Below are 16,988 nucleotides of genomic sequence, written 5' to 3' on the forward strand. Positions count from 1 at the left end.
AGCTCAAAGTGCAGGAATGACATAGCCCGGTGACCAGGTGTGGTGGCTGGCGGCAGGCCGTTTCCAGCCCCACCCCCACCCCCATGGGACCCTCCAGGGATCACCAATATGGAAAAACATAATCCTCTCCAGGCTACGTCCACGGTGGGGACTGGGCCTGCCTCCCGCCCACGAACCGTGATTGGCAGGCCCACTCCACAAAGCGGGACGAGGGGAGCAATGGATACTTTTAGAAAATTCTCAACCGGAAAGGGGCCGAGGAAAATGCAAAAGAGCAAGTTTGGAGAGGGGAAAGTAGGGAGGTAGGGGGTGGGAGAGCTGCGGCGGGCGGCGGCGGCGGCGGCGGCGGGGGGGGGGGGGGGGGGGGGGGGGGGGGGGGGGGGAGGCGCGGCGGACCCAGCCCATCCGGGCCCGGCCCCCCCCACCGCGCACGCGCACGCGCACGCGCACGCGGCGCGCGGGAAGGGCTCAGTCGCTGTCGCTCTTGTCCACCAGCACGGCGTCCGACTCCTCGGTGATCTCCAACAGCGTGTGCACGTCGGGGCTGCTCCCGCGCAGCAGGTCGGCGGCCTCCCCACGCGGGGCGCCCTCCTCGTCGTCCTCATCGGGCGCCACCTCCACCATCTCGGTGGCCTTCAGCACCTCCACCTCCCCCTCGCGGATCTTCTTGACGTGGAAGGTGAAGGGCGGCACCTTGTAGACGGCCGTCTTGGAGCGCGCGTAGACCACGTGGTCGGGCGTGAAGGACTTGCGCAGCTTGTCACGCGACGTCTTGAGCTTCTCGCGGCGCTCGGCGGGGACCAGGCGCGTGCCCAGCTTGTTCATGCGCTTCTCCAGCGTGTGCCGCGTCTTCTCCAGGTTCTCCTTGGTCTTGAGGCGCGTCTTCTCCAGGTTCTCGCGCTGTGCGCACCTTGGTCTTCTCCATCTTCTCCTTGGAGAAGGCCTTCTTGAAGTCATCCACGCGGCGCAGGCCGCTGCGCTTGATGCGCTCCGCGCGGGACTCCTCGATCACCTCCTCCACCTCCACCGCCTCGTCGGAGGATGAGTTCCAGCACCGCGGCGTCCTCCTCGGGCGCTCGCCCTCGCCCAGCTCGTCGCCTTCCTTCTCCGGCAGCGCCTCCGACTCCTTGAGGGACTTGCTGACGCTCAGTTTCGCTGGCAGCTTCACGTCGTCCTGGGAAAAGATCAGTGCAGGATGAGCGCGGGCCTGGGGCAGGGGCCAGGCGGGCGCGGGGGGGGGGGGGGCAGACCCCGGGCGGTTGATCCTGGGGACAGAAGGGGGACCCTTACCTGCGTGCTACCCCGGGAAATCAGCCACCTGCGACTTAAGTAGTCCCTGAGCCAGCAGCACCAGGTGGGAGGGTGGCCGGCATTATAATTGCACTTAATGTCTCGGAAAGCCTCCAACCCCCACAGCTCTTAAAGCCACCGGAAAAGGCTTGATTTGGGGAGATGCAGTGTAACTTTAGAAGTGGCATGGCGCCCTCTGGTGTCCAGAATTACGTAACGCCCCAGCCTGGCCAAAAAGCAAGAGTTTAGTTGAGACAATCTGATTTGGAGACAGGGGATGAGCTCACAGGCCATAGGGTAGCTTGAAGGTGGGGGCTCGGCACTGCGTTTTTTCCAGCCACTTAGAGCCATTTCAGAAACAGGGAAGGAGACTTGAGCCAAACTCACTCCCCTCCCTCTCTCTCTCTCTCTCTCTCTCTCTCTCTCTCTCTCTCTCTCTCTCTCTCTCTCACACACACACACACACACACACACTCTTCCACAACTTTCTCATATTTTTTGGCTCCACCAGTGGTCATGATCCCCCCCCCCTGACATGTACAATATCCCCACTTTCAAAAAGCAGAGGACGTTGAGCACAGAAAGGAGCCTGAGCCAGAACATAAACAGGAGCTTCTATTAGACTGGCTTCAGCTACTTCAGACCAGCAGATGAGACAGTAGTAGTTTTTCTAAAAGGTTTTCTGAAGACGTTTTCCCAAAATTGTAAGAAAATCCCATCTCCTAAAAAAATGAGGCAACACAAATTGACCCCTCTCTTGCACAAGCACACACACACACACTGCTTGGAATCTCTTTGGATTCCACTGGAACCACTTGTTACAGAATTCATTCCCTCCTCCCTCCCCCTCTTCTTTAGTTTTCCTTTGCATCAACATCCCTCCCTGCCCCCCCCCCCCCCAATTTCCTGGTTTACACTGAAAACTAGGAACACCTCCTCCCAACTTCCTTCCCTCCCTGTCAATAACATTAGCAGGGACAAAGAGAGAAAGCTAGCTCCACCTCTTCTCTCAACTGGGCAACAGCTCTGTTGGGCATCAAGCCACCTCTAGCTCTCCATTACCCTACTACACCTCCCAGCAAGCAAGGTGTCCTGGGCACAAAGCATGCTGGGACTTGTAGTCTCTACCTGCCATAAGTGGCTTAGTGCTATCATGGGCATCCTGGGCATAGTTCTGCCTCTTATTCACCAAGGCAATGACAGGGAAAGGTTTTGTTTTTTGTTTCTGAGTGTAGGAAGGTTGCAGCTTCTCAGCACTCCCTCTGATTTCAGCTGTATCTTTTGAGTCTCTGTGTATGCCTGGGCACAAGTACCTAGGACTCAGGGTCTTGTGCTCTCTCTTGGCTTTTCTCACTCCAGACTAATGCTCTACCACTTGAGGCACAGCTCTGCTTCAAAGTTTTTAGTGGTTAATTGGAAGACTTTTCTCCAGTCTGGCTTCAAACCTCAGCCCTCAGATCCTATGATTACAGAGGCCTGAGCTACCAGCATCTGGCTCTTTTGTAGTCATCTTCCTGTCTGCCACTGGAGATTTCTACCATTAAGAATTCATCATTTTAAGACTCACTTGAATTAAATTCTGTTGCTAGCAGACCACCCCTGTGTGTGTCCTACTGAAAGATGAGGTAAAGATTCTCCTTTCCCTAAGCTCAAATACTGTGGATAGATGGGGGGAATTGAAGAATGACTGCAGAGAAGAATCAGGATATAGTCCCAGCTGCTAGAAAGCAAATTTTCTTTCTCCTGCCCAACTCCTGAAGGCCAAGCTGGTTTTCCTGGCCTCCTCTGGCTTTCTAGATAAAGGGTTTTTGCCAACTACGGAGGAAAAGGAGATTGAGAAGAGAGCTGCATGCTTCTCCTGGCCAATTCTGTCTTCCTGGCACCCAAGGAAAGCTCTTAAAGTACAGTATCAGGAGCAGTCTCAATGTGGGGACATTTATTCTTGAATTTAGGGGCATCTACCCAGACCAGAAAAGTAGTTGGGGGGCATAACACATTTACCATGGGCTTCCACCTTTTTGGTGGAAGGTTGGAGACAGGAAGGAACAACTTGACCTGAATGCCTGGACAATGTCTTGTAGGCCGGCTCTGGAGAGAGTGTATCCTTAGCATTTCCCTTCCATTAGTGGATTTCTCCCCCTTCCTTTTTCCAAGTCAGGTTTCCCCCATGACTCACAGCCTTGGAGTGTTGTCTTGGGCCCACCCAGTCTACCAGTTGCTACAACAGCCAAGAGTACACAAAAAGCACTTCCCCCTACCCCAGACACACAAGGTCAGGCACCTTTGTTCCACGCCTGCTTCCCTGGCAGAATTCCTAGGCCCATGGAGGGGCCTTAGGGGGTATAAGGAGATGGTTCTGCTTATTTCATTTTCCCATTTGTATTAAACAAAACCACCACTCCCAACAGGCTTGTTTTCCAGAGTTACCTTTAATGACCAGATCTGAACAAAAACATGCAGTTTCCCCTGACCCCTGCCAAGTACACACAGCCCCCCCCATACCCAGAAGGCATGAGTCCAGGATGGAATTAGAGGAGCCCCAGGACAGCTCCCACCTCTTCCACTCTACCTCCACCTCTAGAATCTGCTATAGAAATTTAAGATCTTCTGGCTTAGGAAGATCTTTATAAGATCATAATTTGAGTGAGCACCTACTACATACCTGGTCCTTGGCCAGGCATTTCACATTTGTTAAGGAGAAGGGAAAAGTGCCAAATGGCTCTAAATAGCCATTTGATTTAGTGCTAACCAGCTCTGTCTCCACTCACTGCTGGGGAAGACACTGGAGAGGTAATTCAGAGAACCAGGAACAAGGATCAAGTGGTTAGAGTTCTGGCCTAGCAAGAGCAAGGCCCTGAGTTCAATTTCCAGGATAGAGAGACAGACAGGAACTACTGCCTAGGGAGGTAGGTTAAAAGGATGTGCAGAATGAAAGGAGAATCCAAAGACCCTCCGCTTTAGGCTGCCAAGATAAGGAACCACCAGGCACTGGTGGCTTGTGCCCGTTATCCTAGCTACTGGGAGGCTAAGCTGTGAGAATCAAAGTTTGAAACCAGCCCAGGCAGATGAATCCATAAGACTCTTATCCCCAATTAATTGGCAAAAAAACTGGACATGGAGCTGTGGCGTAACTGATAAGAGTACTAGCCTTGAGCAAAAATATAAGGGACAGAGCCGAACTCCTGAGTTTAAGCTCCAGTACCAGCACCAAAAGAGAAAAGAGGGCCAGGAGTTTGGCCTCGTGGTAGAGTGCTTGCCTAGCATGCACGAAGACCCAGGTTCGATTCATTGGTACCACATGTACAGGAAAAAAAAAAAGCCAGAAATGGTGCTGTGGTACAGGTGGTAGAGCTCTCTAACCTTGAGAAAGCCCAAGGACAGTGCTCAGGCCCTGAGTTCAAGCCTCATGCCTGGCAAACAAATAAATAAATAAATGAAGGAAGAAAAGAAAAAAAATGCCCCAAAGTGCTTCTTACTGAGATATTTATGGGAAAAGAATTAAAAAAAAAAAAAAAGCCTCACTATAGGGAAAGGGAGAAAGGAAGCCAGAGCCAACTAAAATATTCCTCCTCTTTCTGACCCCTTCCCCCTCTCTTGAGCTGGCAGCTTCTGAGAGCCCTGCCCAAGGCAGAATCTGGCAAGCATAAGGGATTCCTTTGCGAAATGTTTTCTGAAAAAAAAAAAATGGAAAAAGTAAGTCTAAATGTTTTCCTCAGCTACAAGGAGCTGGTAGAGAAGGCACAGAACAGTCCCCCAGGCCTAGGCCTCAAGAGGCGCTCCCCCAAACAGGCTCTGAGCCAAACTGGCCTGTCCCTGAGGAGGCCAGGAAGAGAAAATCCAAAGCCACACCCAGTTTCCTGCAGCTTCATGCAGGGCAGATTTTAGGTGCAGTTTTTGGGTGCCGGGAGCTCTATCATTAAAACAGCTACCAGCTGGGAGGTACCTCCATAGTAGAGAGCTTGCTGTGCACATAGGAGGCTCTGGGTTCCATCCCCAGCACTAAGAACAAAAAACAAATGAAACAAAACAGGCTGGGCGTGGTGGCACATGCCTGTAATCCTAGCTACTCAGGAGGCTGAGATCTGAGGATAACAGTTCAAAGCCAGCCATCCTGGACACTAAAGATTCTAAAGAACATGAGACTTTTATCTGGAAAACAGGAAGTGGTGCTGTGGCTCAAGGGTTAGGGCGGTAGCCTTGAGCCTCTGAAGAGCTCAGGGACAGTGCCAGGCTCAGAGTTCAACCCCCATGACCCACAAAAAACAAAAACAAACAAAAAAAAAACTGAAAACAAAACTTGTAGTTCTGCCTATAATAAATACTAGCAACTCATGAGACTGAGATCTGAGAATGGAGGTTTGAAGCCGGCCCAAGCAGACAAATCTGAGAAACTCTTATCTCCAATGAACCAGCAAAATGCCCAAAGTAGAGATGTGGTTAAAATGGAAAAGGGCCAGAGTTGATTGGGAAAAAGCAAAGGGGAGAGCATGAGGCCCTGAGTTCAAGTGCCTGTGCTGGCTGTGGGAGGGGGGAAACCCGGAAAGCCCTTTCCCTTTCCCTCCCACCCCATTGTACACATCACATTCACCCCATGTCTCCAATGTCTATGAGCCACTCACAAAGGCAGTGGCTTAGAAGGGCTGCCCATCCTGGCTGATGGAGGACTGGAGTGACATCCCATGCCCAACGGCCCCAGAGGACTAACAGATCCTAGATGCCCCCACCGGCTGTTGGCTCCTCAGTGGTAGACCAGGGCCCAGGTTCTGGGTAATAGGGCAGTGTCCTAGGCGTCTGCTCAAAGTCTGGGAGCTCAGGCTTCAGGTCAAAAGGCTCAGTCTCAGGCAGAAGGTCAAAAGGCACGATCTTGGGTAAGGCCCCGGCAGAAGGTGCATTCGGCTTCTTCTCAGGCTAAGATGAGGAAAAGGGGTTTAAATTGGGCTTGGGATGGGTGTGGATGGGGTTGAAAGAGGTCTCTGTAGCATGCTGGTAAGTAGGGAAGGGAACACATAATGTATTAGGGCAAGGGGGAAAAAAACACCCACATTTAAAATGCTTCAGCCCTGGGGCTGAAAGGGATGGGACAAACCCAAGCCCATGAATTAATAAACAGCTTTAATGGAGCCTCCCTTCCTCTCCCTAGAGGCCTCCCTGGTCCTGTCTGTGGGCTCCCATCTTCTGCCCTTACTGGGTATGGCTGACTACTCCTACTAGGGCTAGAGAGATGAGGAGACGCTGCTGGGTTTTTTTTCCTACTGGATCAGTGTGTACTCTAACTGGTAAAGAGAAGGTACACATTTCTTTGTCTCCTTGTTCCTGAAGGTAAGGTGGGTACTGGGTGCTGTTCTGGATTAAAAGAGAAACAGACATGCGCAGTGGCTCATACCTTGAATCCTAGCTATTCAGGAGGCTGAGTTCAAAGAATCATGGTGGAAAGCCACTGCACGAAGACAAATCTGAGAAACTTTCATCTCCAAGTAATCAACAAAAAGATGGAAGTATAGTGTGAGGTGTGGCCTAACTGGTAGAAGTACAGCCTTGAGTAAAAAAGCTAAGAGGCAGGTAGTGCTCAGGTTCTTGAGTTCAAGCCCCAGTATCAACACACACACACACACACACACACACACACAATGCACAGGGAAATCAGAATCTAAAACTAAGCTTTTTTTTTTTTTTTTTTAATCTTAACCACAGGTAGATCTTTGTCCTGGGGCCCCATTCTTCCTCCTCAGGAGCCAGTAAGAAGACTGCTTCTGATTGAGGAGAGGGATAGCTAAGGACACAGCAGAATTAAACAAACAATAGCAGCATTTATTAAGACCTGTATAGTCACAAAACCCCAAAGTAGCAAAATAGCAGGTCCTAACCTGACAATGAGAGTCTGTCAAAGATGCAGATAAAAGAGAAAACCAAAATGCCTCTCTTCTACACAGGCAGAGTCCAGGCTGGGGAAAACTGTGGTCAGCCAGAAGCTCAATCCTTATATTTTCCACCTTCCTACTCACTGTCACTGGGATGGGAGACCCTGCAATGCTTTTGCTTCAGCACTCATGAAGTTAATAGCTCTAGTGTTGACCACTTGTAGCCAACAAAGTGTGCATGTACTCACACCACACGCAGTCACACAGAGATAGCATCCTCATTCTAGGAATTCAGTCTCTCAGAGAATAAGGAGCCCTCAGGTTAAGGGTAGCCCTCATCCTGATTTCTGCTGCTTGCTTTGGAACAGGAGATCAGGGTGGGAGCATTCACTGAAGCAGAAGGAAGATCTAGCCCCAGTTTGGGCCTCCCAATCTTTTTTTTTTTTTTTTTTTTTTGCCAGTCCTGGCTTGACTCAGGGCCTGAGCATTGTCCTTGGGCTTTCTCAAGACTAGAGCTCTACCACTTGAGCCACAGAACCACTTCCAGCTTTTTTCTATGTATGTGGTACTGAGGAATCATTCCCGGCAAGCATTCTACCACTAGGCCAAACTCTCGGCCTGGCCCCTCAGTCTTATGTAACAAACAAGTGACTTCTTCTTTCCTAATCTATACAAGGAGAAAGATAAAGCTGATTGCCATTAAGGATCCTTCCAGGGCTGGGAATGTGGCTTAATGGTAGGGTGCTTGCCTCGCATGCATGAAGTCCTGGGTTTGATTCTTCAGTACTACATAAAAAGAAAAAGCCAGAAGTGGCGCTGTGGCTCAAGTGGCAGAGTGCTAGCCTTGAGCAAAAGAAGCTCAGGGACAGTTCGAAGACCTGGCAAAAAAAAAAGAAGGAAGGAAAATTCACAGTTATATGATTCCAAAAATGGTACAATCCACCACTCATCTCTGAAGCTGTTGCTCAGCAGTGATACTCCATTCCCTCTCGCTATCAGTAGCCCCTCTGTACTAATGCCTCACCTTTTGACTTTGGCCTTTACAATATTCATTTTTTGGTTGTTGTTGTTTTGGACATTAGATACATGCAGATACTAAAATTTTTGTCTTGGGGAATACTCCTAAAACAAAAATACCGTTTCTTGGATTCAATGACCAAGAAAAATAACCTAAACTCAACTTTTCTGGAGAATAGGTATAGTAGGCACATTCTCCAGTCACTAGATGTTTTTGTGGGGGTGGGGGGGGAGGTGTCATGGGGCTTGTACTCAGCCTGGATGCTGTCCCTGAGCTCTTCAGCTCAAGGCTACCACATTACCATAGAGCCAAGCCCCACTTTCCATTTTCTAGAGGTTAATTGGAGATAAGACTCTCAAATCCTTTTGTGCCCAGGCTGGCTCTGAACTTTGATCCTCAGATCTCAGCCTCCTGAGTAGCTAGGATCACGGGTGTTAGCCACCGCCCTGGCTCCAGTCACTAGATTTAAAGGCTGAAAGGGGTCTGAACACTAAGCTGAGAGGCTTGAGTTTCTTTTGGAATAAAGTAACCTTGATTCCCATGTCATCTAGGAAGGGAAGAGCTAAAGGCTGGGTTAGGATTTAGGGCAGAGGAATCAGCAAACCCTCATTCCAGACCTGCTGTCATCTCCCTTGGTGCCTATTAGCCACATAAGTCTTTAGAGGCTTCTCTACCCACCAGCACCTGCAGGTCTGATGGCTCTCAAGTGCTAGACAGCAGCTTTGTCTCATCAAAACTATTCCAAGCCAGGCACTAGTGTCTGTAATCCTAACTCAGGAGGCTGAGATCTGAGGATCAAGGTTCAAAGCCAGCCTGGGCACAAAAGTCCATCAGACTCCAATGAACCACCAAGAAACCGGAAGTGTCTCTGTGACTCAAGTGGTAGAGAGCTGGCTTTGAGCTGAAGAGCTAAGGGACAGTGCCCAGGTCCAGAGTTCAAGCCCTATGACCAAAGCTCGGGGGGGTGGAGGTAGGGGTGGGAGGGGCAAGGAGGGCAGAAGGGGGAAACGATTCCAGAAGTCCCGTGCCAGTGGCTCACATCTATAATCCTAGTGACTCAAGAGGCTGAGGATTACAATTTAAATACAGACCAGGCAAGAAACTATGTGAGACCCTTGCCTCACATAGAGTGCAAAATTGAGCAAAAAATACTCAGGGATGGCACTCAGGCTCTGAGTACAAACTCCAGGACTGATACATATTCAAAGTACACACTATTCCAAAAGCTAGTCACCTGTGGCTCATGGAGAATGCCTAGTTCCTGCATTCAAGTGCACACACACACACTATTCCAGACATAGGCATAGTGGCTCAAGGCTATAATTCTAGCTGCGTGGGATGTGGAGATCCGGGATTGAAGTTTGAGAGACTATGTCTCAACCAAGGGCTATACACTGTGGCACACATCTGTTGCTCCAGCTACTGGGGAAGTACAATGGCTGGGCAGGGATATGTACTTATTATCCCCAGAAATGTAGGGAAGCAAAAAGAGAAGGATCACAGCTCAGGCATATAGTGAGAACCCACCTTGAAAATAACTGATGCAAAAAAAAAAAAAAAAAGCTGGAAGGCAGGCACAGTGGCTCACACCTGTAATCCTAGCTACTTAGGAGGCAGATATCTGAGGATCACGGTTCAAAGCCAGCCCAGGCACAAAAAGACTTGAGACTCTTATCTCCAATTAACCTCTAGAAAAGGGGAAGTAGGGCTTAGCCTTGAGATGAAGAGCTCAGGAACAGCACCCAGGCTGAGTTCAAGCCCCATGACCCCCCCCCCACACACACACACAAAAAGTGGTGGAGTGATTGCCTAGCATGCATGAAGCGAAGCCCTGGATTCAATTCCTCGGTATCACATACACAGAAGAAGCCAGAAGTGGTGTTGTGGCTTAAGTGGTAGTGTGCTAGCCTTGAGAAAGCCCAAGGACAGTGCCCAAGCCCTGAGTTCAATGCCCCAAGAACTGACAAAAAATAAGACCTGGAGTCATGGCTCAAATAGCTATCTAGAAGCAAGAGGCCATGAGTAGCCGGGCATGGTGGCTCACATCTGTAATCCTAGCTACTCAGGAGGCCGAAATCTGAGGATCACGGTTCAAAGCCAGCCCAGGCACTAAAGTCCGTGAGGCTCATATCCAATTAACCACCAGAAAACCAGAAGTTGTGCTGTGGCTCAGGGGTAGAGTAGTAGTGTTGAGCTGAGGAGCTCAAGGACAATGCCCAGGCCCAGAGTTCAAGTCCCACAACGGACCAAAAAAAAAAAAAAAAAGAGGCCATGAATACAATTCACAATTCAGGTACTACATACTAACAAATCCAGAAAATATGTATTCCCATTCCATCTCCCTTTCTGGAAATGTGTGTGTGTGTGTGTGTGTGTCTGTGTGTGTGTGTGTGCGCATTTATTCTTACAGGAAATTGAACTCTGGGTGGGGTCTCATGCTTTCCTTTAGCTTTTTTGTGCAACGCTGGTACTCTACCACTTGAGCCATAGCTCACTTTCAGATTTTTGTTGATTAATTGAAGATATGCAGTCTCACTGACTTTTCAGCTCAGGTTCTCTTCAAACTGAGTTCTTCATATCTTATCTTCCTCCAGTAACTAAGGTTACAGATGTAAGCCACTGGCACACATCTCTTTCTGGATGCTAAAATAGCTCTGAAAAACATCTACATCACTGCCTCATAGGCTTGGCTCTGTAACATTCACCAGTTACCTGGTGTTTTAAGAGTTTTTGTTTTTTGGCCAAGAATGTGGCCTAGTGGTAGAGTGCTTGCCTTGCATGCATGAAGCCCTGGGTTTGATTCCTCCAAACCACATACACAGAAAAAAGCCAGAAATGGTGCCATGATTCAAGTGTCAGAGCGCTAGCCTTGAGCAAAAAGTATTCAAGGATAGTGCCCAGCTGAAAGTTCAAGTCCCAGGACTGGCAAAAAAAAATAGTTTGTTGTTTTCCAGGACTAGGATTGGTCACTTTTGCTCAATGACTGCTGCTCTACCACCTGAGTTATGCCTCTAGCCCCAGAATGGTATTTTAGAGCAAAACCTGGCCTGACTCTCAGTAGTCCCCAGTCCATGCACTCCAATTATCAGTGCACTCTGATTACTAGTACAATTCGCTCTTCTTCATTCACTACCTGTTGCCTAGCTAAGCATCAGCTGACAGGATGGAATGCTAAACTGCTGGCTTTTATTTGTGGCAGATAAGCGAACCCCAACCCAGAAACTAGGTCAGGCCAGAAGTCCTGATTCTACAAGACTCTTCAGTGTCCTTCCCTACCTCATTCCTCATCATCCCCTCCCATCTGCAATGAGAAATACAACATCTCTTCCTTACCTTTCCCTCTAGAAACATTACAGCATCCTAGAAACCACTTCTCCAAATTAATCCATCTCAATAATTCCTCTCCTTCTCCCCTTTTCCCCCTCTCCAATCTCTTTCTTCTCCTGGTTACCCAAGCTTCCTGACTCCTTAGCCTAACTTTCTCATAAATGCGGCCCCATTCTTCCCTATTAGGCCTGCCAAGGCACACAGCTATTTTTACCTCATTCTTTCTCAGGCCTTAGACCTCCACAGACTTGAGGAGGAGAAGCATCTGTTTTTCTAAAGAAGTGGAGGCTCCACTTCCTTTTCCCCACCTTAGACATTCTGTACCACAGCTCAGAGAAGTTTGGCAACCCTGAACCCCACCCATCTTGCTGTTACTGTTTCCTTACCTCTAAGATCCTGTCAAGATCAGGAGCATTTAATTTCTTAGTTATTTCCCCAACAGGTTGAAGGATCAACTTAATCTGCTCTACCCTCACTTTTTTCTCCTCTTCCTCCTTCTCCTTTCTGAAGTGCTGGAAATCAAACTTGCCCAAACTAAGTAAATACCCTACCTACCTACAGCCTTAAGCCACCCTTCTGCCTCAGTTCTCTGCCTTCACTGGACCTGGCTTGGTACACATGCAGTCAAAGCCATGCTGTTATGGATACTCTCCCCAACCCACTCTGCAACACACCCTTGCTATTGTAGACCCTGATCCCTGCACAATGGTGTAAAGAGTGGGACACAGGGATTGTCCTCGGCCTTAGAAGAGAAGTCAGGTCTCCATAACTATCAGAATCTCTGTCTTTAGCACAGGGATGTTTGCTTCCAGCTGAGAACTTTCTCAGGTCTTTTCTCCAGGTTCTACAATCTGGGATCTTTAAAGTGAGATCTCCCATGGTCTTCATGGGAATCCTTTACCACCCTGGGCCCTGGAGAAAAGACAGAGCTGACCTGCTGCCCCAGACCTCTGGGTTGCCTTTCTTCCCTGTATTTCCCACATGGTCAGGCAGATTAAAACAACAAACAATTCAATTCATTCCCCCCCTACACACACACACACACTCTACAAGCAGTTAGGGTAAATGGGAAAAGCTCTGGGTGTACTAATGTGTACTAATATGGAAAGCAAAGGGGCTGGGATATTAGCTGAAATGGTAGAGCAATTTCTAAGTAGCCCTAGATTCAGTCCCAACACCACAAAATAAATACATGCAAAGAGTTTTTTGTTTTGACTTTAAAAATAGGGCTATAGGGCTGGGAGTTTGGCCTAATGGTACAGTGCTTGTCTAGAATGCATGAAGACCCGGGTTTAATTCCTCGGTATCACATACATAAAGAAAAGCCAGAAGTGGTGCTGTGGCTCAAGTGGTAGAGCTCTAGCCCTGAGAAAGCCCCAGGGCAAAAAAAAAAAAAAATTAGGGCTATATAACCCAGCTGGCCTTGAACTTGTGATCCTCCTGTTTCCACCTCCCAAGTGCTACAAATACAGGCATGAACCACTACATTCCCACCAAGAAGGAAAGCTTTGTAAAGGCCCAGGACCATGTGGGAGAAAGGCTGAGCAGTTAGTAGAAGGGAAGTGGGATAAGTGTCATGTCTGCCTCTGACCCACCACCATCTCCTCACAGAGGGGTCAGCTCATCACCTCTGTGTCTCCTTTCTTCCCAAACACCTGTCCCAGTCTGCCTATCTCTTGGTTCCCTGTGGCAAGATCTCATCTCAGCTCAATTGGTCACTAAGAACCAGCCTGACCAGGCCCCGGAGTGGTGGGCAAAACCACTGCTCCCTTCAGGTAGCTGGCGAACGGCTTTCCTTTTTTTTCCATTCCCTCAGAGACCAGAGTGCAAAGTAACCCCTAAAGCCCTCAAGATCCTGACACCTTGGGACAGGAACATCAACCAGGCCCCACCAGGCCTAGGGTGATGGGAGAGGGCAGGGCCGGGCACATTCCTGCCCAGCCCTCAACTCAGACACACTGCTAATGGGATTAAAAAAGGGGAGTGGAGAGGAGCAGCAATACTGACATTCCCAGATTTATCTGAGGATCCTGATACGAAAAAATAAAATAAAATAAAATTGTATCCCTTAGAGAAGAACGGGGAGTTAGGCAAAGGAAGCATCTAACTGCCAAGGGACCTGAGGAGGGCCAGAGGGCAGCCTAGGGCTCAGCCCCTCCTCTCCCCCACACTCGGCCTCTCCAGGCCAGTTCCGGGCCCCCGCAGGTATGTGGGGTGATTCACCGCGCCCAGACCCCGGGACTCCCAGGAGGCTCTTCACCCCGCCCTCGCCGCTCCCCTCACTCCTCCAGCCCACGCCCACCCCTTCCCGTCCCACCCGCTTCCAGCAGGCCAAGGGCGCGGGTGGGGTGCCCCGTGGGGCTACCTTATCCCAAGCTGGGAAGTGCCAGGAGCCGGGGTGGGGAGCCGAGGCTGATGCGGGGGCGCGGGGATCGGGCGAGGTGGGCTGGCGGTCGCGTCCCTCGCCTGGCGCAGCCCCCGCGAGTGCGTGCTTGAGCCCTGAATCACCCGCTATATTGGGCCCGAAGCGCCGGAGGCCCCAAGTCCGGGCCTGGCCTCCAGTGTCCGCTTACAGCGGACCCCAGCGGTCGCCAGGGACCCTCGGAAATTCCCTTGAAACTGCACCCAAATAGGAAAGCTTTTGACAGAACCGAGTCGGGGGACAAGGGGCTGAAGGCTGCGTTCCGGGGTCCAGTCCCCCCAACTCTCACCCAAGTTCCGCTTCTGAGTTTGAGGCCAGAGGGAGGGGCCTGGGCGGGGAAGCGCCGAGTGCAGAGCGCGCCCCCTCGGCGCTCCGCAAGGATGTCCCGCGGGACCCCTCCCCGCACCCCGCACCCCACCCGAGTGGAGCTCTCCAAGAAGAGGGCGGTGGGCCTGGCGGGAGAGCCACGCAACGGGCGCCGATGACGAGGGCTGGGTGTCGGGGTGGGGGACGGGGCGGGAGGCCCGGGAGCCGTCCGACCCGCGGGCTCACCTGGTAGATCATGACTTTAAAGTTGCGGCGCCGCAGCAGCTCGGCCTCGTTGACCTCCAGCTTCTTGATCTGGCCGGCCTGGCGCTCCAGGCTGCCGCGCACCGTCTTCACGTTGACGCTGACCTTGCGCACCTTCTCCAGCAGTTTGCTCACCGTGTTGCTGGTGGTGGCGTGCGCCTTGCCCAGCTTGCTCAGCTCGCCCTGGATGCTCTGCACCGCGCCCTCCATCTCCGCCTGCCGCTCCTCCAGCTGGGTTTGGGTCAGCTGGATCTGGTCGACCGCGCCGATGATTTTATCCAGGAGACTCAGGACCAGCACGCCGTTCACCTGATCCGATTTGATCAGCTCTTCGGAGCCGGTCCCCGACGGCTCTTCGGCAGTCGGAGCCCCCACTGGAGAGGGCTCCGGACTCTCGGTGGCATCGGGGAAGCCCGAAAACGGTCGCTCGACGATCTGGAGCGTGATGTCTTCCATGGCTGACCCGGAGCCGTGCAGGGAACCGGCCGGCTGGGTGGAGCGGGAGATCGGGAGAGAAGGAGCGAGAGTGGGAGAAGAGCGAGCGAGAGCACGGAGAGCGGAGGAAACTCGAGCCACGTCCGTGCGCACCGGAACGGCGGCCAGAACTGTGGGGCGGGGGATTCGCGCACAACCCAGCTCTCGGGCCAAACCCGGAGTCGGGCTGCTCATTGGCTGGCTCCTTCCCAGAGAGGGAGGGATCGGGGCAGAAGGGGGAGACCGACGGCGAGGAGGGAAGCTAACGACGGGGGTGGGGGGGGACACCAAGAACCGAGCGCCCCACCCGGCCTCGGATGGTTGGAATAGTTGGCAAGCGAGACTCAGCCCCCCCCCCCCCGCCCCGTTAGTGGAGGCGGCGGCCGGAGCGGGGACTGGGGCGGAGGAATGTGAGCTGGAAAAAAGGAATCAAGTCCTCAGCGTGTGCTCTACTTTTCCTCTTTTTCTTTTTTTCCCTCATCTGCAAACCCACTTCAGCCTTTTAAGATCTACAGCTGAGAGTCAGGTGGGCCTGGAGAGCCTGGATCACACTTAGGCGGGGTGTGGCTTTCGCCAGTGCCTGCAGGGCCTCCCTCTCTACCAACTCCTTCCAAGGGGCCTCTGACTCCCTTTCCTCCCTTTCCTCTCGCCCCACCCCCTCGCTCAAAGTTAGCAACCATTACCCTGCGGAGTTTGAAGGGTGGTTTGTGGAAAGGAAGGGAGGAGTATAATGGAGTCGCAGCACTTGTGAGGGGCTGCAAAGCTCTTCTCCAATGCTCTGCTCTTTAGAATTGACCTCAGAAAGAGCAAAGTTGCCACCTGCCTAATCACCCTAGCTACTCAGGAAGCTGAGATCTGAAGACTGTGTTTCGAAGCCAGCCCAGGAAGAAAAGTCTGGGAGATTCTTATCTCCAGTAAACTATTCTGATAAAGTGACCCTGTGGCGCAAGTGGTAGAATGCTAGCCTTGAGCACAAATCTATTCAGGGACAGTGCCCAGGACCTGAATTCAAGCCCCAGGACCAGCAGAAAAAGAAAGACTCACCTCTCTTCCATCTAAAAAATCGCCACCTTCTTTGTTCCTCTAGCAGACAAACTCAGAGAATAGGATGTGTGTGTCATGTCCATTTGTCTCTGTAGACCCCAGAGACTAGCAGTAAGCAATCAGGACAATCATGGATTCATTCTCTCCCCCCATCTCTCCCCACCACACACCTTTGCGTCTATTCTGGGGCTTAAACTCAGTAACCTGAATAGCTAGAACCACCAAAACCCAACAGATTCTATCTTTGACAGACAAGAAAAGGAAAGCTAGAGGCCAGGAGTGTGGCCTATGGTAGAGCGCTTGCCTAGCATACACGAAGACCAGGGTTTGATTTCCCTGTACCACATACATAGAAAAGCCAGAAGTTGTGCTGTGGCTCTAGTGGTAGAGCTCTAGCCTTGAGAAAACTCAAGGACAGTGCTCAGGCCCTGAGCCTAAGTCCGAGACTGGCAAAAAAGAAAAGGAAAACTAAAGAAAGGCAGGTAAGAAGCCATGTTGGCTTGACCTGTATACTCCTGTTCCTCTCCTCCACCCGCTCCCCCTTTTTTTTGTACTGGGGCTTGAACTCAGGGCCTTGGGCTTTTGCTTTTTTTTTTCCCCACTGGAGGATGGTGCTCTATTACTAGGAGCTGTGCTTCCACTCCTGTCGTTTTGCTGCTTAACTGATGAGTCTCATGGATGTTTTGCTCAAGCTGGCTTTGAACTGCAATCCTCATAACTCAGCCTTCTGAGTGAGCATGACTACTTCATTGATGCTGTCTTAAGTCAGCGGGCTGGCACAAAGGGACGAGCAGTTCTTAAAGGCCTATGAAGGTTCCATAGGACAGAGTTCTGCAGGCAGAGACTGCCCTGCTCCCACATCTGGCCCTCGGCACAGCAGAGGCTCTGAATCCCTGGAGCCATTCCAGCCCCCTTTCCCACAGAAAGGCTGTAAACCTTTTCCCTGCTTGAGAAACCAGGCTTGGGTTTCCCCAGCAGGATAGAT

At 51.1% G+C, this 16,988-nt stretch overlaps 1 protein-coding gene across 1 annotated transcript; it reads right to left on the bottom strand.

The window, feature by feature from the left end:
* Positions 1-353: 353 nt before the first annotated feature.
* Positions 354-15,102, bottom strand: Cavin1 (caveolae associated protein 1). Its single transcript, XM_090350903.1, is given in 3 exon segments — positions 354-900; positions 902-1,174; positions 14,468-15,102. Coding segments are annotated over 3 exon segments (1,179 nt in total). The 5' UTR covers positions 14,942-15,102; the 3' UTR covers positions 354-468.
* Between the last annotated feature and the right edge of the window lie 1,886 nt (positions 15,103-16,988).

Source organism: Megascapheus bottae, chromosome 17, assembly GCF_031878675.1.
Source record: "Megascapheus bottae isolate mThoBot1 chromosome 17, mThoBot2.hap1, whole genome shotgun sequence".
Taxonomy (NCBI): domain Eukaryota; kingdom Metazoa; phylum Chordata; class Mammalia; order Rodentia; family Geomyidae; genus Megascapheus; species Megascapheus bottae.